Genomic DNA, 19,252 nt, shown 5'->3' on the forward strand with positions numbered 1-19,252 from the left:
CCACTAGGTGCGCTAGTGCCCTTTGGTAAGGCATTAATCCTCAGTACTAGGTCCTTCGGAAGGGACTTTAAGCCATTGGTCCTCTGGTTGCTTGCTTACAAGCATTCATGCTTTCTTAGCAATCAGGTAAAAAAATCACCACATCCATCCATCCATACATCCAACTATCGCTGTTTTCGTTCCAATAGCTTTACAATATTGCACTGTTTGTCTGATTTTCCTTCCCCTTTCCTTTTGAGACCTTCATCAATTTCAAGCTCCCAGTTTAAGATGAAGGTCTCCCACATTTCAAAATGTACTATGTTGATATATGTATATATGTATGATTTTTTTCTGCTATTTTTTGTAACAATTAAAAAAAAGAAATTAATTAGGTATAAGTATATTTTGATTAGATTGTATTTTATATATGTATATGTTATTAATTATATCATTAACTTATGTTATCCTAAAGAAAAAAAAAAGATTTCTCTTGTATATGATTTTATTGGAATGTGGAAATAAATGTACATGTAAATCAAATCAAATATGTTTTTAATAAGTATACTTACAGACATTGCACTCAAGATTGTCTTTTTCCTCTCTCTTTTTATCAGGTGGCTATTTTTGTTTGTGGCATGGGTCATCTTTATTCTATTAGCATTGAAAGCCTCCCAGGTTGAAAGGGACCATATTGAATATGATCCATTTGAAATTTTACAAGTAGACAGGGTGAGTTGATGTGGATGAATTCCAATGCAATTATTTTTATGCAATCGTACAGTGTATACATGTATAGGAATGACAATTATGAAAATGAAACTTTTGTTTTGTTTTTAATTTTATTTTTTTTTTCTAATTTATCAAGGAAAAGTTAAGAATAAAAAATGATTCTCCAGTTTGATTTACAAGTAAATGAAAAATCACTGTCCCTATTATTAAGAAATGAAATGTTTAACTGACCTTAATCACATGCTGGTGTGACATCACCAGATTATTAGCTCTTTTTTATTTTAATTATTTTTCTCTAGTTTTAGTTAGAAATTAGTTAGTTAGAGGTTAGAAATGAATAAAAATTCAGTTAAGATCAGCCCTAGTAGGATACTTAGGTTAGTTTGGAACATTTTCAACAATATAATGAATGATGGATTATTTTGAATATTTTTTGTATTCAAAACTTAATACTTGCAAAATGGTATCTTACTAATTTGCTTTGTCTTAGTTACTAGAAATCTAATCAGTGGCCTTTTAAAAAGGACATAGATTAAAAACACACATTTCTCCCTCTTGTTTCAATTGATTTAGGGAGCATCAGAGGCGGAGATCAAGCGTCAGTACCGTAAACTCAGCAAGTTACACCATCCTGACAAAGAGGGCGGTGATGCTTCCATGTTCATGAAGATTGCTAAAGCTCATGCTGCGTAAGTCAATTGGACTTTACCCACATCTGGGTCCTGGTTCATTACAGCTTACTATCAATATCGAGTGCAAAAGTTTATCGCAAATTTGTAAGCAGTCAATCCAATGCCCCAATTCCGGTATCTTTGGTAGCTACATGTAATACCCCTTTCAGAAACCCATCCTCCAATTATCCACCTAAGAGTAATGCGGATAATTCAATAAAAATTGCATTCACAAACTCCTAAAATAATCCACACTTTTTTACAAGCACCCGACCTGAAAAAGGCGGATAATTGTCATGACAACTGCACACGCCCCCTCCGTTGGGGTTGCGTTGGAAAAGGATGACCTTGTGACCGCACCATGACAATTATCCACATTACTTTGGAGATGCCTTCATAAAGTCAAAATCTGGTCCCGATGCTGCTATTATGTGGATGATTGCAGCATCAAAATAATGCGGATAAATCTTGTCCTGCTCCGATTTTACCAAATTATGCGGATAATATCCGCATAATTGGGTTTATGAAAGGGGTATTAGTTGGCCTACCTTTTGAGATTTGCCCTTTGAGAATTATAGCCATTATCACTCTTTTAAACATGTATATAGACAAAGTTTTATTTGATGGCTTGTGGTGGTTATGGTGATAGTAAGGAGAATGATGATGATGATTATGATGATGTGACGGTGACGATGATGATGATGTGAGATGATGTGAGATCATGATTATGATGATGATGACGGTGTCAATAAGAATGTCATATGATGGTGATGATGATTATGATGATGATAATGATGATGGTGATGATTAAGCCTGAGTCATATCGATTATTTTGAGAACCGGTGTTCGACAGCTCTAATTCGATCGAACATCGATGCATCGAATATTGAAGGCGGGGAAAATTTAGTCTTTTATTTTTGCGTCGATGCGATGCGCTTTGCATATGCACTACGCACTGACGGTATGCGCTGGCGTTGGCCGGGTGAGCGATGCACAAGCAGATGACAGAGCAAAGTTCGTTTGTATTTTCCATGATCACAAAACACACAAAAAAGGCCGGGGACCAAAGCAGAATTCTTCCCAAAATATCTTCAACAATGATATTTGCAGATGATAACATATAAGTTTAAAATGAAACAATAATAAAGACATGAATCACGCAGAGTCGATCCGAATGATTTTCGGTCGACTAGCATTCGCAGTCCATTCACCAGCCCCGTCCTCAGCTCCGTACACTCACTCTCCCGAAACGACAGGCGTGCTTGACGTCAGCGCCAGCAAACAATTGCATTCAACGGAGAGCGCTGTAACTTGCCTGAGATTGTGTAGTTGGATCCAAAATGAGCTCCAAATAAATTTATGGGAATAAATACGTAATTTTCTCTGGATGGTCATTTGAATTGCTATTCAATGCTGATATAACGATTGTGAGGAAAGATTGTGGAATATGAGTTATGACGATGTTCGAGAATTAATCCTGATAATGACAATCCAGTTTTTTAGACGCAATTGAGCATGCGATCAAAATAAATACGAATGTTACGAATCGAGCCCTAAATTCATCTAAATTATTACGATTTAACAAGATTTTATGGTCATACTAAGAAAATTGACGATGTCAGCAAAGTATGTTATGTTCATATGGAAGAAATAATACTGGGATTATTTCTATTTTATCTCTGGACGTCTCCTCCAAGCTCCGAGAAAATAAGCACAATGCGCATGCGTGTTTGATGACGTATGACATATTTTCCCATTCATGAAATCAGAGCCCAAAGTTGGGCACAAACTAGCTTCAAATTGATGGGAAAAAATATCAAACGCAATTTTCTCTGTTTTGTCATGTAAAATGTTATTATATGGTGATATTACGAACTTGAACAGAGTTTTTGCATGTACACAATGTTCGAGAATCAATCCTGACGTGATGATTATTTTTTTTAGACAAGTGCGCTGCACTAGCTCGACTCAAGAAGTCAAGTCGATCGTCATGAGATGTCCGCCATTGAAAATTGAAACGAAATACAAACGTTTCACATCAAGCTCTAAATTCATATTAATGATTATCATATGCAAATTATTGTTAAATATTACGATTAAATAATGTTCTATGGTCATGATTTTAATATTGTTCATGAAAGCAAGATTTATTTTACGTTGATCGCGTCAATTTCCGGCCATTTTCTGGTTTGATTAAAAAACAGTACTGCGCATGCACGATCGATGGCCATGACTTCCATTCATGAATTCATCGTGCATAAATTATCTCGGCACGAGCAGACGAGTAAGACTCAGACTCGAACTATGATCGAAATAAACTTCAAATTAATGGTGAATAGCATCATAATTACTCATTCGGTTTCATTTTGGGGGCAATAGAAATCAAGTAAGCAGTAGTAAAGTTGGACATTACTGATATTTTGATGATTGATTGTGTAAACCAAACGAATCGGCCGGCCGACGTATTTTTTTTTTTTTTTTTTCGATGCACCGATTTTGCAAAATCTGCACCGGTGTTCGATGACATCGATCGAACACCGATTTTAAAATCGATTCGACTCAGGCTTAGTGATGATGTTGATGATGATGATGATGATTATGACAATGATGATTATATACATGTAATGTAGGCACACATCAATTAAACATCTTGTATCTACATGTAGGTAATCTTCATATTAAATATCAATATTCAATAGAGTACCGTAGTGTGATGTCATCAATTTTCACTGTTTGCATTTCTCTCTTTTTTCAGCCTTTTTATACCATATTTTGGTAGAGCATGATGAAAAACCCCACAACCCAAATTTGGTGAGAATCGGCCAATGGGGGCCTGACATGTGACTTCATGAATACATAATAATCAGCCCCATTGAATTATTGGCCTGGTTCCTGGTACTTTTAAAAAAAAATTACATGCAAATCTGATTTGTGATTTATGTAGGTTAACAAACTTTTTTTAATTTTGCTGTAAATGTGATTGTGTTTCATGCAGTTTAACGGATGAAGAATCAAGAAGAAACTGGGAAGAGTATGGCAGCCCAGATGGTAGACAAGGTAATTCAGGAGACATCGGGGGAGCATTTCATGAAGAATTTTGCTCTCAGCATGCAAGGATTCCCAGTAGTTAGAAACATTGACCTAACCATGAAAAATGCTGTCCAGAAAGAACTTCTGAAAAATTGGTGTATCCAGATAGCTAGAACAAACATGCACAATATATTATGAGCACTGGTAATATACAAAGTGATACACAGAAGTTAAAACGATGAAATTATACATGGATGTGAAATAGAGATGATAATATGTTATGATATATCATGAAGGTGGGGATATCATTACAGATAATATAGAAATTACACTATTGCATGAATAAGCATATTAAATCAAATAAAATAAAATCTAATATTCTGAAATATTATCCATACAGCCTTGTAAGTTGCATTGCATCCTACTATCATGCCAATTTTCTTGGTGCTGGCACAATCAGCTGCCAATATTTCAAGGGGGATTGATTCAACCCCCACCCCCCTGGCCTGCTAACACCCCCAAAAAAGCTCTTGTGTGGTTAGGGTTATCTTGGGTTTGATTGTACCTATTTAATTAGTCTATTTTAATCTTTTATTCAGCCACAACGTTTGGTATTGCATTGCCAGCATGGATTGTGGATCAGAATAACTCAGTATGGGTAAGTCGAGACGTACAGATATTGAATGCATAACAATTTGTAAATATTAGGATAATTGTTAGGCAAGGAGAAGCAGAAATGGTGGATAATCATGGTATGAAACATTTTCCTTTATTGATTCTAGATATATCATTTGTCCTTCAATTTCAGATATTTTTTTAATAAAATCCATATCAAAATTATTGAGTCGTATTAAGGACAAGCAATTTCGATAAGGTATCATTAGGTAATCCAGTGACATCAGAAATGAATTGCAGTTTGAAATTTTTAAACTGATTGTTTCCTTCTCCAATTCCAACATAGAGTCATCACAACATGTAGTATCAAGACATATTCCATGTGCATTGTTGCGAAAATTTCAGAGGTAATGTTCATATGCTCTTTTTACACTTCTATTGTATGAAATTGTGGGTAGGAAGTTGGGTTTTTCAGCCTTTAGAATAATTATCTTTACATTTTTGCCTTTGATCTCTAGGTGTTAGCTGCATATGGATTAGCCTTCATGGTCTTCTTGCCTATTGCTGTGGTGAGTATATAATATGTATTTTTCTATAACAAGCCTTAAATTTGAATGTTTTAGGGCAAGATCTCCTTTAAAAAGGGTTCATTGTATATTTCAACATAAATGGATAAAAGAAGGCCTCGGCAATCCTCCAAGGCCAATCTAAAGCACATCTACAGCCATGGCCTTCGATGGCCTTGATTTGATTTACAAATGTAAGTCCCAATAAAACTGATCAATAGCCCTAACCATTATTGATGGAAGAAGGTTTCATGTTGTGATACCACATTTGAAGAGCAATTTCAAGTAGATTTTTTACCTATCCCCCCCCCCCCATTAAACATGAATATCAATGTGCACAAATCATTTTTGGTATAATGTCTAAGAACTAGATATGACTTTGAATATCACCAATAAAGCAACAACATTGCTGGTTTTCCCTCACGTGCACAAGGCCCAGCTCCCTTTATGTTGGTGATTATCTACACTAGCAACAACTTTGAATTTGCTTTTATCAGGCATTCTCCAGTACACTTTACACTCCATCTCTCTGAAATAGGGAAAAAAACTTTTTGGGCTGTACTGCAAAATGAAAAAGAAAACAATTGGATGTGGGGATATATTTTTCTCATAAGGTAGAGGAAATCAAATTCCAAGTTGGCTGAAAAGTGTCTAGGTTGATGGAATCAGTTATATGTAACCATCCTCCACAAAAAGAACTTTAATTCAGTAGGCCAGACATTCTGTCCTTAGCTAAAATAGTAATATGGATTCCAAAAATTGAAGAAAAGAAATGAAAATTTACTGTAAGAGTTATTTTGTCATAATTTGAATTTACAAAGTTAAACCAAACACCAGCTATGAACAGGGTTACTTTGACAGCACTTTATTTATTTTTTTTTTTACTCCTGGAAATATAACCCAATTTGCACAGTGCATGTTCCATGCTTAATTCAACCCAAAGTTCAAATCATATTTTCTCATTATTCTTTGAAGCTCTCACTGAAAAATAGTGAAATTATTCTTCATTAAATCAAATACAATTTGTCGGTAATTGTTAATCAAATTTGACATGCTGTTCATGTATATCAAGTTATATATCATTTTGAGACTTTGGATATGCTTATTTAACTCCTTAAAAAAAGGTCTTTTTGGGGCAATTTTTACGCGTTTTGAGATGGATGGTTACATCTGTATTAATACAAATTAATGTACCAGTAAGAATTTTAAGAATGCTTACTTTATTATAAAATTATGATTGCTTGTTTTTCTTACCAGGGTACATGGTGGTACCGATCCATCCGATATACTGCAGTCGAGATCCTCATAGACACCACACAGCTATTCATGCACTTTCTTTACAAGACCCCCTGTATGAACCTCAAACGTGAGTAGTAATAATACTAATAATCATCATATATAAATTTATAGGCCCATATTCTGAAGTCAGGTTTAACCTAGACCACGGTCTAACTCTGCTAACATTATGGGGAGCCAAAATTTAGACATTCTGTTTATATTGTATACATGTATTTCTTTTGTTTACTATTTTAATTCCTTTGTTTTCATAATGAAGAAAAATACTTGTTATCATTCCCAGACATTTATGAACAACTTAGGTGTCAAATGAGTTAACAAATGGAATGTTTACTGTTCAAGTTTTGTGCCCAATTGGCTATCCATAGTTAAAGCACAACTTTAAACCAGGATTTGATTTAAACCCGAGTTCAGAGTTGGAGTCATTGAGTGCAGAAACTATTTACTAAAGTATATATTCTACAATTTTTAGGACTCCTTAAATGCTCGTTATTAATTAAATAGATGTGTTTTTAATATTGATTTAAAGTTGTTTACGGATGGTGCTGTAACATGGTGCTTGGCCCTGTAACATAAAAATATATGATCAATTACACAAGAGGTGTTGCTGCTCAGTGGATAAGTCTCCAGACTCTGAATCACAAGGTCAGGGGTTCAAATCTCACCATACCGCTCACATACATTAGCAAGGCATTTATCTACACATGCCACTCTCCACTTTTGCAATATGTAGTTTTAAAATACTTACTCATTGTTTAGCTTTATCACTGATAACTTGAAGTGCAATATATGGTTGGCCTTGCTGTTCTCAAACAATCCATACAGTTCACAATTTCTTAGACATTGAAAATGCCACTTTTAGATGATAATACTCGGTGACTCTTTCCCATTGTATTTCATACATGCATGGAGAATGTCTTGAAAGGAATGCAATGCAAATTCAATTCATAATTTATTTCCAATTCATAAAATGTTGATAAACCTACATACAAAGTCATAATTAAATTGGAGTTGGCAAAAAGTTATAACAATAATAGAGTTTTTGTCTCACCTGCGAAGCAAAGTGAGACTATAGGCGCCGCTTTTCCGACGGCGACGGCGGCGGCGGCGTCAACATCAAATCTTAACCTGAGGTTAAGTTTTTGAAATGACATCATAACTTAGAAAGTATATGGACCTAGTTAATAAAACTTGGCCGTAAGGTTAATCAAGTATTACTGAACATCCTATTAGAGTTTCATGTCACATGACCAAGGTCAAAGGTCATTTAGGGTCAATGAACTTAGACCATGTTGGAGGAATCAACATCGAAATCTTAACCTGAGGTTAAGTTTTTGAAATGTCATCATAACTTAGAAAATATATGGACCTAGTTCATGAAACTTGGACATAAGGTTAATCAAGTATCAATGAACATCCTGCATGAGTTTCACGTCACATGACCAAGGTCAAAGGTCATTTAGGGTCAATGAACTTTGGACGAATTGGGGATATCTGTTGAATTCCCATCATAACTTTGAAAGTTTATGGATCTGATTCATGAAACTTGGACATAATAGTAATCAAGCATCACTGAACATTTTGTGCAAGTTTCAGGTCACATGATCAAGGTCAAAGGTCATTTAGGGTCAATGAACTTTGGCCGAATTGGGGATATCTGTTGAATTCCCATCATAACTTTGAAAGTTTATGGATCTGATTCATGAAACTTGGACATTATAGTAATCAAGCATCACTGAAAATTTTGTGCAAGTTTCAGGTCTCATGATTAAGGTCAAAGGTCATTTAGGGTCAATGAACTTTGGCCGAATCGGGGGTATCTGTTGAATTACCATCATAACTTTGAAAGTTTATTGGTCTAGTTCGTTAAACTTGGACATTAGAGTAATCAAGTATCACTGAACATCCTGTGCATGTTTCAGGTCACATGTCCAAGGTCAAAGGTCAATGAACTTTAGCCGAATTGGGTGTATCTGTTGAATTACCATCATAACTTTGAAAGTTTATGGATCTGATTCATGAAACTTGTACATAAGAGTAATCAAGTATCACTGAACATCCTGTTCCAGTTTCAGGTCACATGATCAAGGTCAAAGGTCATGTAAGGTCAATGAATTTTGGCCATGTTGGGGTTTTTTTGTTGAATAACCATCATATCTCTGTAAGTTTATTGGTCTAGTTCATAAAAAGAGGACATAAGAGTAACCATGTATCACTGAACATCTTGTGCGAGTTAGAGTAGTATGCAAAGTCAGCACTGCTGCTATATTGAACCGCGTGATGCAGGTGAGACGGCCAGAGGCATTCCACTTGTTCAAAATATGAATGGAAAAAGAGCATGCAATGATAAGGTAATGAGGTGGCTTGTTGAAGTGAATATACCCAAATGTATACATAATTGGTATTAAAGATAACAAGTGTTTTGGTGTTGACTTTCTTATTACAGGTGCCTTGATGATTCTTTCGGGATCATTTGAGTTTGAGAAGAGTCATAATAGTCAGGTCGTCAACAGACCAAGCGATAACGAAGAGCTCCCTCCGGTGAGTAATATGTGCCAATCTCACTTTCTCCAGAGATTTTTTTTTTTTTTAGTTTGATTCACTTTGATGCTCCCTTATTGCTTTTATATATTTTGCTAAAATTGGAGAAAGGAACCTGTGTATCATTGGGGGACAATGAATTAATGCCCTTTTTGATCAGCTTATATTCCTCAAATTGGCAACATTGGTTATTTGAGGTTTCATCTGATACAGTATGTTCAAAATTGTAGTCCCACATGTAGACTATCATACAGGTAGATTGAATGTTAAACCGAATGTAATATGCCAGATTTAAGAAAGAAGGACAAATCATTAATTTTCTTGATAGTTTCCAACTAAATCAAAACAACTTTAAGGAAATATCGAATATTGATGGGCATTTCATGGATGTAAAGTTGTAAAATTTGAAATTCCAACAACTTTTGGGGACGGTTCCCCCCTATGGTCTAATGGATGGCAAAATAGGAAAACATTTATTCTTATAATGGTCATGATGATGTTCAGACGTTTTTTCTCTGCACGGATTAGATGTTTCCCAAAGTTTGATCACATGGAACAAAATTTATTTTGTATTTCTTATAGCCTTCATGTAATCTAGAAAGTGTTCTTTTTGTCTAAATTTTCTATTCAGCTTGTGAGGGAGTTTTCCAACGATATCGGTCTGAAGAACAAGGAGCGTCCATTCTGTTTTCCTTACAGTGTCAAGGTCAGGACATTGATATACGCTCACCTTGCTAGATCGGATCTACCCCCTAAAACTCTGGATGTAGGTGAGTATCTTTGGCTGCATTCAGGCTTCTTTTGTGAAGGCAGAATGAGCAATATAAAACACTTATTGTAAATGTACCTTCTGTATTTCGCTGCTTTTATCGATCTACCCCCTAACTCTGGATGTAGGTAAGTATCTTTGGGTTCATTCAGGCTTCCTTTGTAAAGGCAGAATGAGTATTTTTGAATGATCATGGAAAACAAATTTCCACAGTGAACTGTAATGGCAAATTCCTGCCAGCTGTACTTAAAGGACAAGTCCACCCCAACAAAAACTTGATTTGAATAAAAGGAGAAAAATTCAACAAGCATAACACTGAAAATTTCATCAAAATCGGATGTAAAATAAGAAAGTTATGACATTTCAAAGTTTCGCTTCATTTCACAAAAACAGTTATATGAACGACCCAGCTACATCCAAATGAGAGAGTCGACGATGTAATTCACTCACTATTTCTTTTGTTTTTTATTGTTTGAAATATGAAATATTTTGATTTTCTCATCATTGTCATGTGAAATGAAGTTTCATTCCTCCCTGAACACGTGGAATTCCATTATTTTAACATTTTGTGATTCAGGCAAGGAGGTCCTAATCGTCAAATTCGTAAAAATTGAAACATTGTATAATTCAAACAATAAAAACAAAAGAAATAGTGAGTGACATCATCAACTCTCTCATTTGGATGTAACTGGCTCTTTCATATAACTATTTTGTTAAAAATACAGAGATGCCAACCCTCCCGATTTCATCGGGAGGCTCCCGAAAATTCATCCCAACTCCCGCCCTTACGATTACCATCCTTATCCTCCCGAAATTACGATTTTTTGGCATTGATCAAATTGGATTGGAAGGACATGTATCGTCTGCTAACTTTAGCATGTAGTAACTCCATTACGTTCGCTGCTACTAAATTCTGTGTGACAGGTAGACAAATAAGGAGCAACGGAAATCCACTGTGCACCAGGCCGGTAGGCCCGGCTAGCTTCGCGAGGTGTGTGCGCTCGCGGCCTCTGGATTTGTCGAGTCGTGCGGTGGAATATCGGTGTGTGATTTCGGCGTATTGATGGGTTGATATTGACACAAAATGGCGGAAAATCAACAAAAGAAGACCAAGAAATGGTCTCAGAAGTATAAGACTGAATACAGTCTCCAGTACCTGTGTGTTCGGAAGTCGGAAAGAGGAATTTACCATGCATTTTGCGCAATTTGCAGCGTGGACATTTCAGTTTAGCACGGAGGTCGTGATGATAATTCGGAAGCACTTAACGTTCGGGAGCAAACGGCATAGGCCTACGGACATTGCGAAGCTAAGACAAGATCTTCGAGCTCCACTAGTACCCTGTTCCTGTTGTCTTTATTTCACCAAGCAAGGGACCAGTGCTGAGCTTTTCTTTACTGGATTTATAGTGGAACATAACCTGCCTATAGCCGATAGTGATAATTCCTCCTTATTATTATTGTTGAACAGGTACATGTACTTCTTTGGTCCGGTGTCCCCTCATTTTTTTTACATGTAAAAATGTATATTTGATATTTTTTAATTTTATGTTAAAAAAGTGGGAACAATGTTTATTTGAAAACATGTGAAATGCCCCAAAAGAAGGGTCAGATTGCACCAGAGAGCATCTAGAAACCCAGAGCTTCCAGGGCCCTAAGGCGGACCCCGGCCGCAAGGGTCGAGCGCTCCGCGCTCAAGATGTGCGCTATGCGCACATAATTTGGTGGCGGTTGCAAATCCTCCCTAATTCTGATTTCCAAAAGTTGGCATCTCTGTAAATAAGTGAAACTCTGAAATGTCATAACTTTCTTATTTTACATCCGATTTTGATGAAATCTTCAGCATTGTACTTGCCTGATTTTTCTCTATTGATTCAAATCAACATTTTTCTGAGGTGGACTTGACCTTTAACAATGCTACATTGGCTACGGAGGAGAGGTCTAGTTGAAGTGGACACTGTTTTGATAAGAGTAGTGGTGTTACATTGCGATCTCTATCAAATAAGAGAAACATTCTTATTTAATTACATACAGGTTGTGAGAGTTCAGAGTTTTAGCTGATTTCGGCTTTTTTTTCAGCTTATTTTTGGCTTTTTCTCTGTACAAAAACTATGGGAGCTCTTTCTATTTCAGGCTTTTTCAACACACTTCAGCTTTTTTCAGATCTTTTTTTTTGTGACCACTCACCCTTGTATATTTTGTCTTTGGTTACCTGCTTGTAGATGTAGCATGGATTGATTTTAGCTAATTAGACATATAATAAGAAAGTATCCTTTTTTCTGTATGGAGAAATTGCTTACATTGGTTAACTATTATTGACCTCACAATACCTTTCTTGCTAAACCTCTTGTAGATTTTCCATTGAATGTTTGTTTGTAATCAAATGACCTTGAAATATTACCCTAGAAACCACAGGGAACTCTCCTTTCTTGTATTTTATTTTTTTACAATGAGTAACTAAATATATCAAGAGTAATGAAAGCCAATTCTTTTTTTCATCACTATTATACACAGTTTACCTTCATATGATTGTTGTTAATTTCTCCATTTGTGTTTAGATCGTCTTTTTGTCGTGAAGAAATGCCCTCAGCTTATCCAAGAGATGGTCAACACAGCAGCACAGCTTATTTTCTGGCACAAGATAAACAAAGGAAATCGTAAGTTCTAAATACTGTCGTTTGAGGTTGTTTTTCATGAAACTATCATTAAAGATAAATGCCAGTAGTTGCAGTAAACACTGATTTCATGAGAAAGTCTGCAAAACCAGGTTTAATTGTCAGTATATCGAGGATCTAGATCTGGTACAGTTGTGAACTTTGTGAAATCTTGAAATCTACGCTGAAAAATGTTCACACTGAAGATCACCAACACAGATAGGCGCACGTGGGACAGTGTATTATTGCTGGAATAAAGACCCGACGGAAGTGACCGAATCCGCGATTATTTTGCTTATTTCTCAGCAATTACACAATTTCTTCCCGAATCATTTGGCACATATTTTTTATTCATACAAACAGACACTTGGGTGGTCATTATATTAGATTCTGTAAAAAGTCATTTTGAGATCGTTACCAGAACTGGAATTTATCTTTAATGCAAGTTTCTTTGCTACCATTGTGCACTTATTCAGTGAGATCTGGAGGGTGTTTCACAAAGCTGTTTTTAAGTTACGAGTGACTTTAGGAATTGCTGGTGGTTCTTTTTTTAGGAGCTACATGTATATCCACACCAATTTAGTGTGGATGGTTCACCTCAAGAAAGGATCACCAGTCGTTTGTAAAGTCACTTGTAACTTACAAACAGCTTTATGAAACACACACCAGGGGAGATCCGGGACCCATTGCAGAAAGAGTTGCAATTGATCACAACTCTAAAAATCATGCGTAACTTGATTTTCAATCAACAGCGCGCATTTGGGACTTGCGATTGATTTTTGGCATGCGTTTTATAAACGCAACCCTTTCTGCAACGGACCCCTGTATTGAGGTTATTTTCCCATACTTCTATCCATCCTAAATTAGCTTTCATATAGCATTCCATAGGAATGCATTTGGTGCTTATTTGAAATCAAGGTGTATTTTCACAAAGCCAAGGATCCTATCACACAAAACTTATCAAGTGATTATGCATCTGATATGATTGCACTTATTGATCAATTATTACCTGGGGGGTATCATCCCTACAATTAATCGCTACATTTTGTGTAAAGGGGCCCATGTGATCTAACCATGGAGAGCATGATTCATGTGCTTTGTGACATGAAGGTATGTGATCAATCACAAATAGCAAAGCCTAAACAGGATCATTGTCCACATACATTTCATTCAGAAGACAACTGTGTCTGTTGATTGTACAATCTACATGGGATGACATTGTAACAGACACACTTAATAAAAGCGTAGTGGCACTGGTTACACAAAATATGTTTTCATTCATTTAGTTTTTGTTTTTGTAGCTTTCAAAGAGCCTAGGCTTTGAAATGATAGAAGACCTAATGAAGCCGAGTCCAATGATTGTCCAGTCTACATGACATAACATTGTTACCGACAAATTTAATAAAAGAATACTGGCATTGGTTACAACAAGTAAATACTGTTTATTCTTTGGTATTGTTGTTTTAGCTTCTAAAGAGCCGAGGCTTTAACAATAAAGCATAATGAAGCTGAGTCCGATGATTGTTCAGTCTACATGGGATAACATTAAAACAGACCTAGTTGATACAAGAATAATCACGCTGGTTAAAACGAATATATTCTAATTCATTTATTTCTTACTTTTGTTTTAGCTTCGAAAGAGCCACGTCTTGAAACGATAGAACATATAATGAAACTGAGTCCAATGATTGTCCAGTCTACATGGGATAAGAGTCCACTCATGCAGCTTCCACACTTCACAGAAGAGACATTGAGACTGTGCCAGTCAAAAAGGGTAAGGTTTCACAAAAAGAAATATGGAGTGCCAAAATGTACATGTATTATGCTTTAAAAAAGTGGGCCTAGTTTTGTAATATTATTCAAATTATGGCCTAAAATATTTCTTTCTGGCACTAACAATACGTGTTTGTAGTATAAATGGTGAATTAAGTCGTATTTTCTGTATTTAACCTTTTAATAAGAAAAGTTATTTTGAAGTTGATTTGTCATATTCCATTGGTGTGTAAAATTACTCTTGATTATATGAAACAATTTCTGAATCGCATGCAGTTGAATAATAGACCCTCAGATATGGAATTTCTTGAGAGTTTGGGAGAGTCGGAAGAGGTTTTGATGTTTTATTTTTCGATTCAAAGAATGAAAGGTGCCAAAATTAAATGGTGTGAGAAGAATGAATGAATGGAATTATCATTTCATTCATTATATATTAAACTTGCTGAAATCATATTTTGTTTCAATTTCAGAGAAATGTTAAGAGTATATCACAGTTCATCAAGCTTAAAGACAGTGACAAAAGGTGAGTTTCCTTCAATCATCCCCACCCCCTCCTCAAAAATAGAGGAAGGGGAAAATCGATTAGAATAGGGAGAAATTGAATAAATATTAACTAATTTCAATGCGTTACATTTGTAATTCATAAAGTAAGTCCTTGCATTCCATAAGAATGTGCACTAAAACTTAACGTTTTCTCTACTCTGTCCTCAATTACATATGACAATACCACCACACAACCATGTTAATATACTCCAGATCTAGGCAGAAAAAGCTGCAAATGTTACTGCTATTTTGTGGATGTAATCTTCATTGGTATATATCAACAGAGGTCTGTAAAGTGTTTTGTTTCCTCCTTTTAATGCTTATTTTGCATTTTTTTTGCTAGATGAAAAATATGTACCACAATCATTTAATTGTTACACATCATTTCCTTTCTAAAGTACTAGTAGATTAATGAGGCTTTGCTTTCAGGGAAATGACAAGCATTTGCTATGTAGGTTACAACAATTTTACTCAACACTGCCCGTGTACCACTCAGTACAAATAATAATAATGTAGGGTATTTATATTGCGCACATGTCCACCTTGTTATGTGCTCAAGGCGCTCCTATATTACCCGGCTTAGCTAGGCGTTCATAGCGCACACAGCTTTTTTAGGAATTGCTTCCTACCGGTACCCATTTACCTCACCTGGGTTAAGTGCAGCACGGCGACGGCGGCGGCGGCGTCAACATCAAATCTTAACCTGAGGTTAAGTTTTTGAAATGACATCATAACTTAAAAAATATATGGACCTAGTTCATGAAACTTGGCCATAAGGTTAATCAAGTATTACTGAACATCCTATTAAAGTTTCATGCCACATGACCAAGGTCAAAGGTCATTTAGGGTCAATGAACTTAGACCATGTTGGAGGAATCAACATCGAAATCTTAACCTGAGGTTAAGTTTTTGAAATGTCATCATAACTTAGAAAATATATGGACCTAGTTCATGAAACTTGGACATAAGGTTAATCAAGTATCACTGAACATCCTGCATGAGTTTCACGTCACATGACCAAGGTCAAAGGTCATTTAGGGTCAATGAACTTTGGCCGAATTGGGGATATCTGTTGAATTCCCATCATAACTTTGAAAGTTTATGGATCTGATTCATGAAACTTGGACATAATAGTAATCAAGCATCACTGAATATTTTGTGCAAGTTTCAGGTCTCATGATTAAGGTCAAAGGTCATTTAGGGTCAATGAACTTTGGCCGAATTGGGTGTATCAGTTGAATTACCATCAAAACTTTGAAAGTTTATGGATCTGATTCATGAAACTTGTACATAAGAGTAATCAAGTATCACTGAACATTCTGTGCGAGTTTCAGGTCACATGATCAAGGTCAAAGGTCATGTAAGGTCAATGAACTTTGGCCATGTTGGGGTTTTTTGTTGAATAACCATCATATCTCTGTAAGTTTATTGGTCTAGTTCATAAAAAGTGGACATAAGAGTAACCATGTATCACTGAACATCTTGTGCGAGTTCGAGTAGTATTCAAAGTCAGCACTGCTGCTATATTGAACCGCGTGATGCAGGTGAGACGGCCAGAGGCATTCCACTTGTAAATTGTTGATATTGCTCATGACATTTTCAAATGCTGCAACCGATTTTGCATTAGAGTTAAGTGGGCAATACCAACACACTATCATTAAAGACTTCTCATTGGCTAATTGCAAATCTATTACAATAACCTCAAGGCAGGAGTTTTCCATCAGATCGTCTATGTATGATTAAAGTAATACCTAATATAACAACGCCACCCCAAATCTTTTGCCATCTGATCTCAGAACATCATAGCCAGGGATTTGGACTTCAGCATCATTTTTATCTGTATTAAGATGCCTTTCACTTAAAGTGGCAATATTGAGTCCCATGTTTAAGGTTGTAGATTTTGACTTCATCAAAGTTTTTCAACATAGACAGGCAATTTAAATGAAATATTTTCAATCCCCTTGCAGACAGAAACTCATCTGGTGCTATTTGAACCATATAAGTTGGATATAAAATATGCATATCCTGATCATCATGGGGGCATATGAAAAAGCTGACATGAATGTAAACTATAGAATAATGGGAGAACTTAAGATTGGGAAAAATTACAACAAATATAGGTAACTACAAGCAAACAAAAGAATTAATAATAACTATAAGAGTATGTCTTAATTTTTGATATTAAGACTTTTCTGTGAGATATCAGGAAATATATATGCAGAAGAGAAAGTCAGTTGGATGGGGCCACAACAAAGTTGAGTTCACAAAAGGCAAGGCAATGTATCGTTTAGTTTATTCCTTTCTGTAGGTAGCTTTGATTTTCGCTATTACCCTGCCATGACGGGACCATGCTGTGTCCACCTCCCTTTTTTTTTCATTACAGTGTTCGGAAGTTTTTTATTTGCTTTAGTTAAGTCGTCCTGAATGATGAAATGAGCTCCTTTCAGGGCACGTCGTTTGGGTGATCACAGCATTTAATGTTCAATATGAGACGAGTTCAAACCCTTCGTCCCATTTCTGTTCCGATCTTATCATATTTCGCAGGTATATTCTTCGTCACCTGGATGAAAGGCAGTACCAAGATGTACTCAATGTCTGTGCTAGTCTACCACTCATAGAGGCAGACCTCAAATTAGAAGGTACAAAAGGATTTAATTACCTGCATTTACAAATCTTGTCACTGTACTAAAGTCCATCTACATGTAGTTATGAACACAAAAGGAAGATGGGATAAAAGTGACTGAATACATGTATATTCTCAAATTATGTAGCTCCCAATACGAGAAATTTTATATCACTTATGAGTGATATTTCAGTGGATTTCCATAAAATGACAAGATGAGTGTTATGTCTCATTTGCTGTAGCCCCTATCTCAACAACTCCCAATATGTTGATCAATGCATTGCATTCTTAAGTGCTCCAAATGGAACTCCAGTTGGTTGTCCAGGGGAATATTTGTAGCCTGTGTAACCAGGTCTATGCCTTTTTGCCATGTGAAATGATGGACTAGCAAAATGTTATTTTGGTTTTAATTGTGGCGCAGAATGCAAGGAAGAAGGGATTGATCAGATAATTAGACAGGTAATTATCGGTGTATATAGTTTCTTTTTAAATTCATACAGACCTATTTCATTTTGAGGTCATCCATCTTTTGCCTTCACCATCATGTTTGAGTGTAATCATAGTTTTGTAGCATGATAACCTCTTTGTGAAATTTGACATTTTATGAAATATTCGACATATATTTGGTCATTCACAGTTGTTGATGATGATGACAAGGCAACAATAACAGCGGGAGCCTTTGTTACTGCTACAGTGACACTCAGAAGAGATACGTTTACAGTAAGTACCAATATTGTGATAATTAGAACAGTGATGGTCATATTAGTCATAATTTTCCATGTTTGAATATTGAAAACATTGTAAAGATTTACTTGATTACTTTATTCTCTTTGCCCTTTGAATTAATTACTTCGTACTCATGTTGTCAATTACTCGTCAGGTTCTTTAATTTATGATTGCATATGTATACCTCCTTTCCTCTCTTCCTTCTTTCGTTGTACTTCTGGCACTCTGCAGAGTGGATCTCTGGCACATTTTGGCCCAAATTCACAAAGGTGGTTTTGAAAACCCACGGTTGAGTCCATGGTTTATGCAGATTTCCTGTATAAATTACGCTTAATTTAGCGCGTATCTGGCGCGTGTATAAAAAATGTCAAATTCCGATGATCGCTTTTGTCACAGTGCGCCAAATTGATGCCTGTTACCATGGTTAGATACACTATTTTATTATTGAGTCCACTGTTTTATTCATGAGTCCACTCTTCAAACGGTGGACTCATGAATAAAATCGCATATCTAACCATGGTAACAGGCATCAATTTGGCGCATTGTGACAAAAGCGCGCATCGAAATTGGACATGTTTTCTACAAGCGCCCGATACACGGTAAATCAAGCGTAATTTATACAGGAAATCTGCATAAACCATGGACTCAACCGTGGGTTTTCAAAACCATCTTTGTGAATTCGGGCCTATACATCCCATCTATTACTATTACTCTTCATGACTCTGAATAGATCACTT

At 35.9% G+C, this 19,252-nt stretch overlaps 1 protein-coding gene across 1 annotated transcript in view; it reads left to right on the plus strand.

Moving 5' to 3' along the window:
- The window catches only part of LOC121414000 (translocation protein SEC63 homolog), a 39,724-nt gene that overhangs the window by 14,646 nt on the left and 5,826 nt on the right, over positions 1-19,252 (plus strand). The window contains exons 3-15 of the mRNA XM_041607034.1: positions 597-711; positions 1,285-1,400; positions 4,378-4,439; positions 5,012-5,070; positions 5,546-5,596; positions 6,851-6,959; positions 9,336-9,430; positions 10,062-10,200; positions 12,755-12,853; positions 14,482-14,624; positions 15,094-15,146; positions 17,711-17,805; positions 18,427-18,509. Of these exons, the coding sequence (XP_041462968.1) occupies positions 597-711; positions 1,285-1,400; positions 4,378-4,439; positions 5,012-5,070; positions 5,546-5,596; positions 6,851-6,959; positions 9,336-9,430; positions 10,062-10,200; positions 12,755-12,853; positions 14,482-14,624; positions 15,094-15,146; positions 17,711-17,805; positions 18,427-18,509 (1,219 nt within the window). The remainder of the gene's footprint in view (positions 1-596; positions 712-1,284; positions 1,401-4,377; positions 4,440-5,011; positions 5,071-5,545; positions 5,597-6,850; positions 6,960-9,335; positions 9,431-10,061; positions 10,201-12,754; positions 12,854-14,481; positions 14,625-15,093; positions 15,147-17,710; positions 17,806-18,426; positions 18,510-19,252) is intronic.

Source organism: Lytechinus variegatus, chromosome 4, assembly GCF_018143015.1.
Source record: "Lytechinus variegatus isolate NC3 chromosome 4, Lvar_3.0, whole genome shotgun sequence".
Taxonomy (NCBI): domain Eukaryota; kingdom Metazoa; phylum Echinodermata; class Echinoidea; order Temnopleuroida; family Toxopneustidae; genus Lytechinus; species Lytechinus variegatus.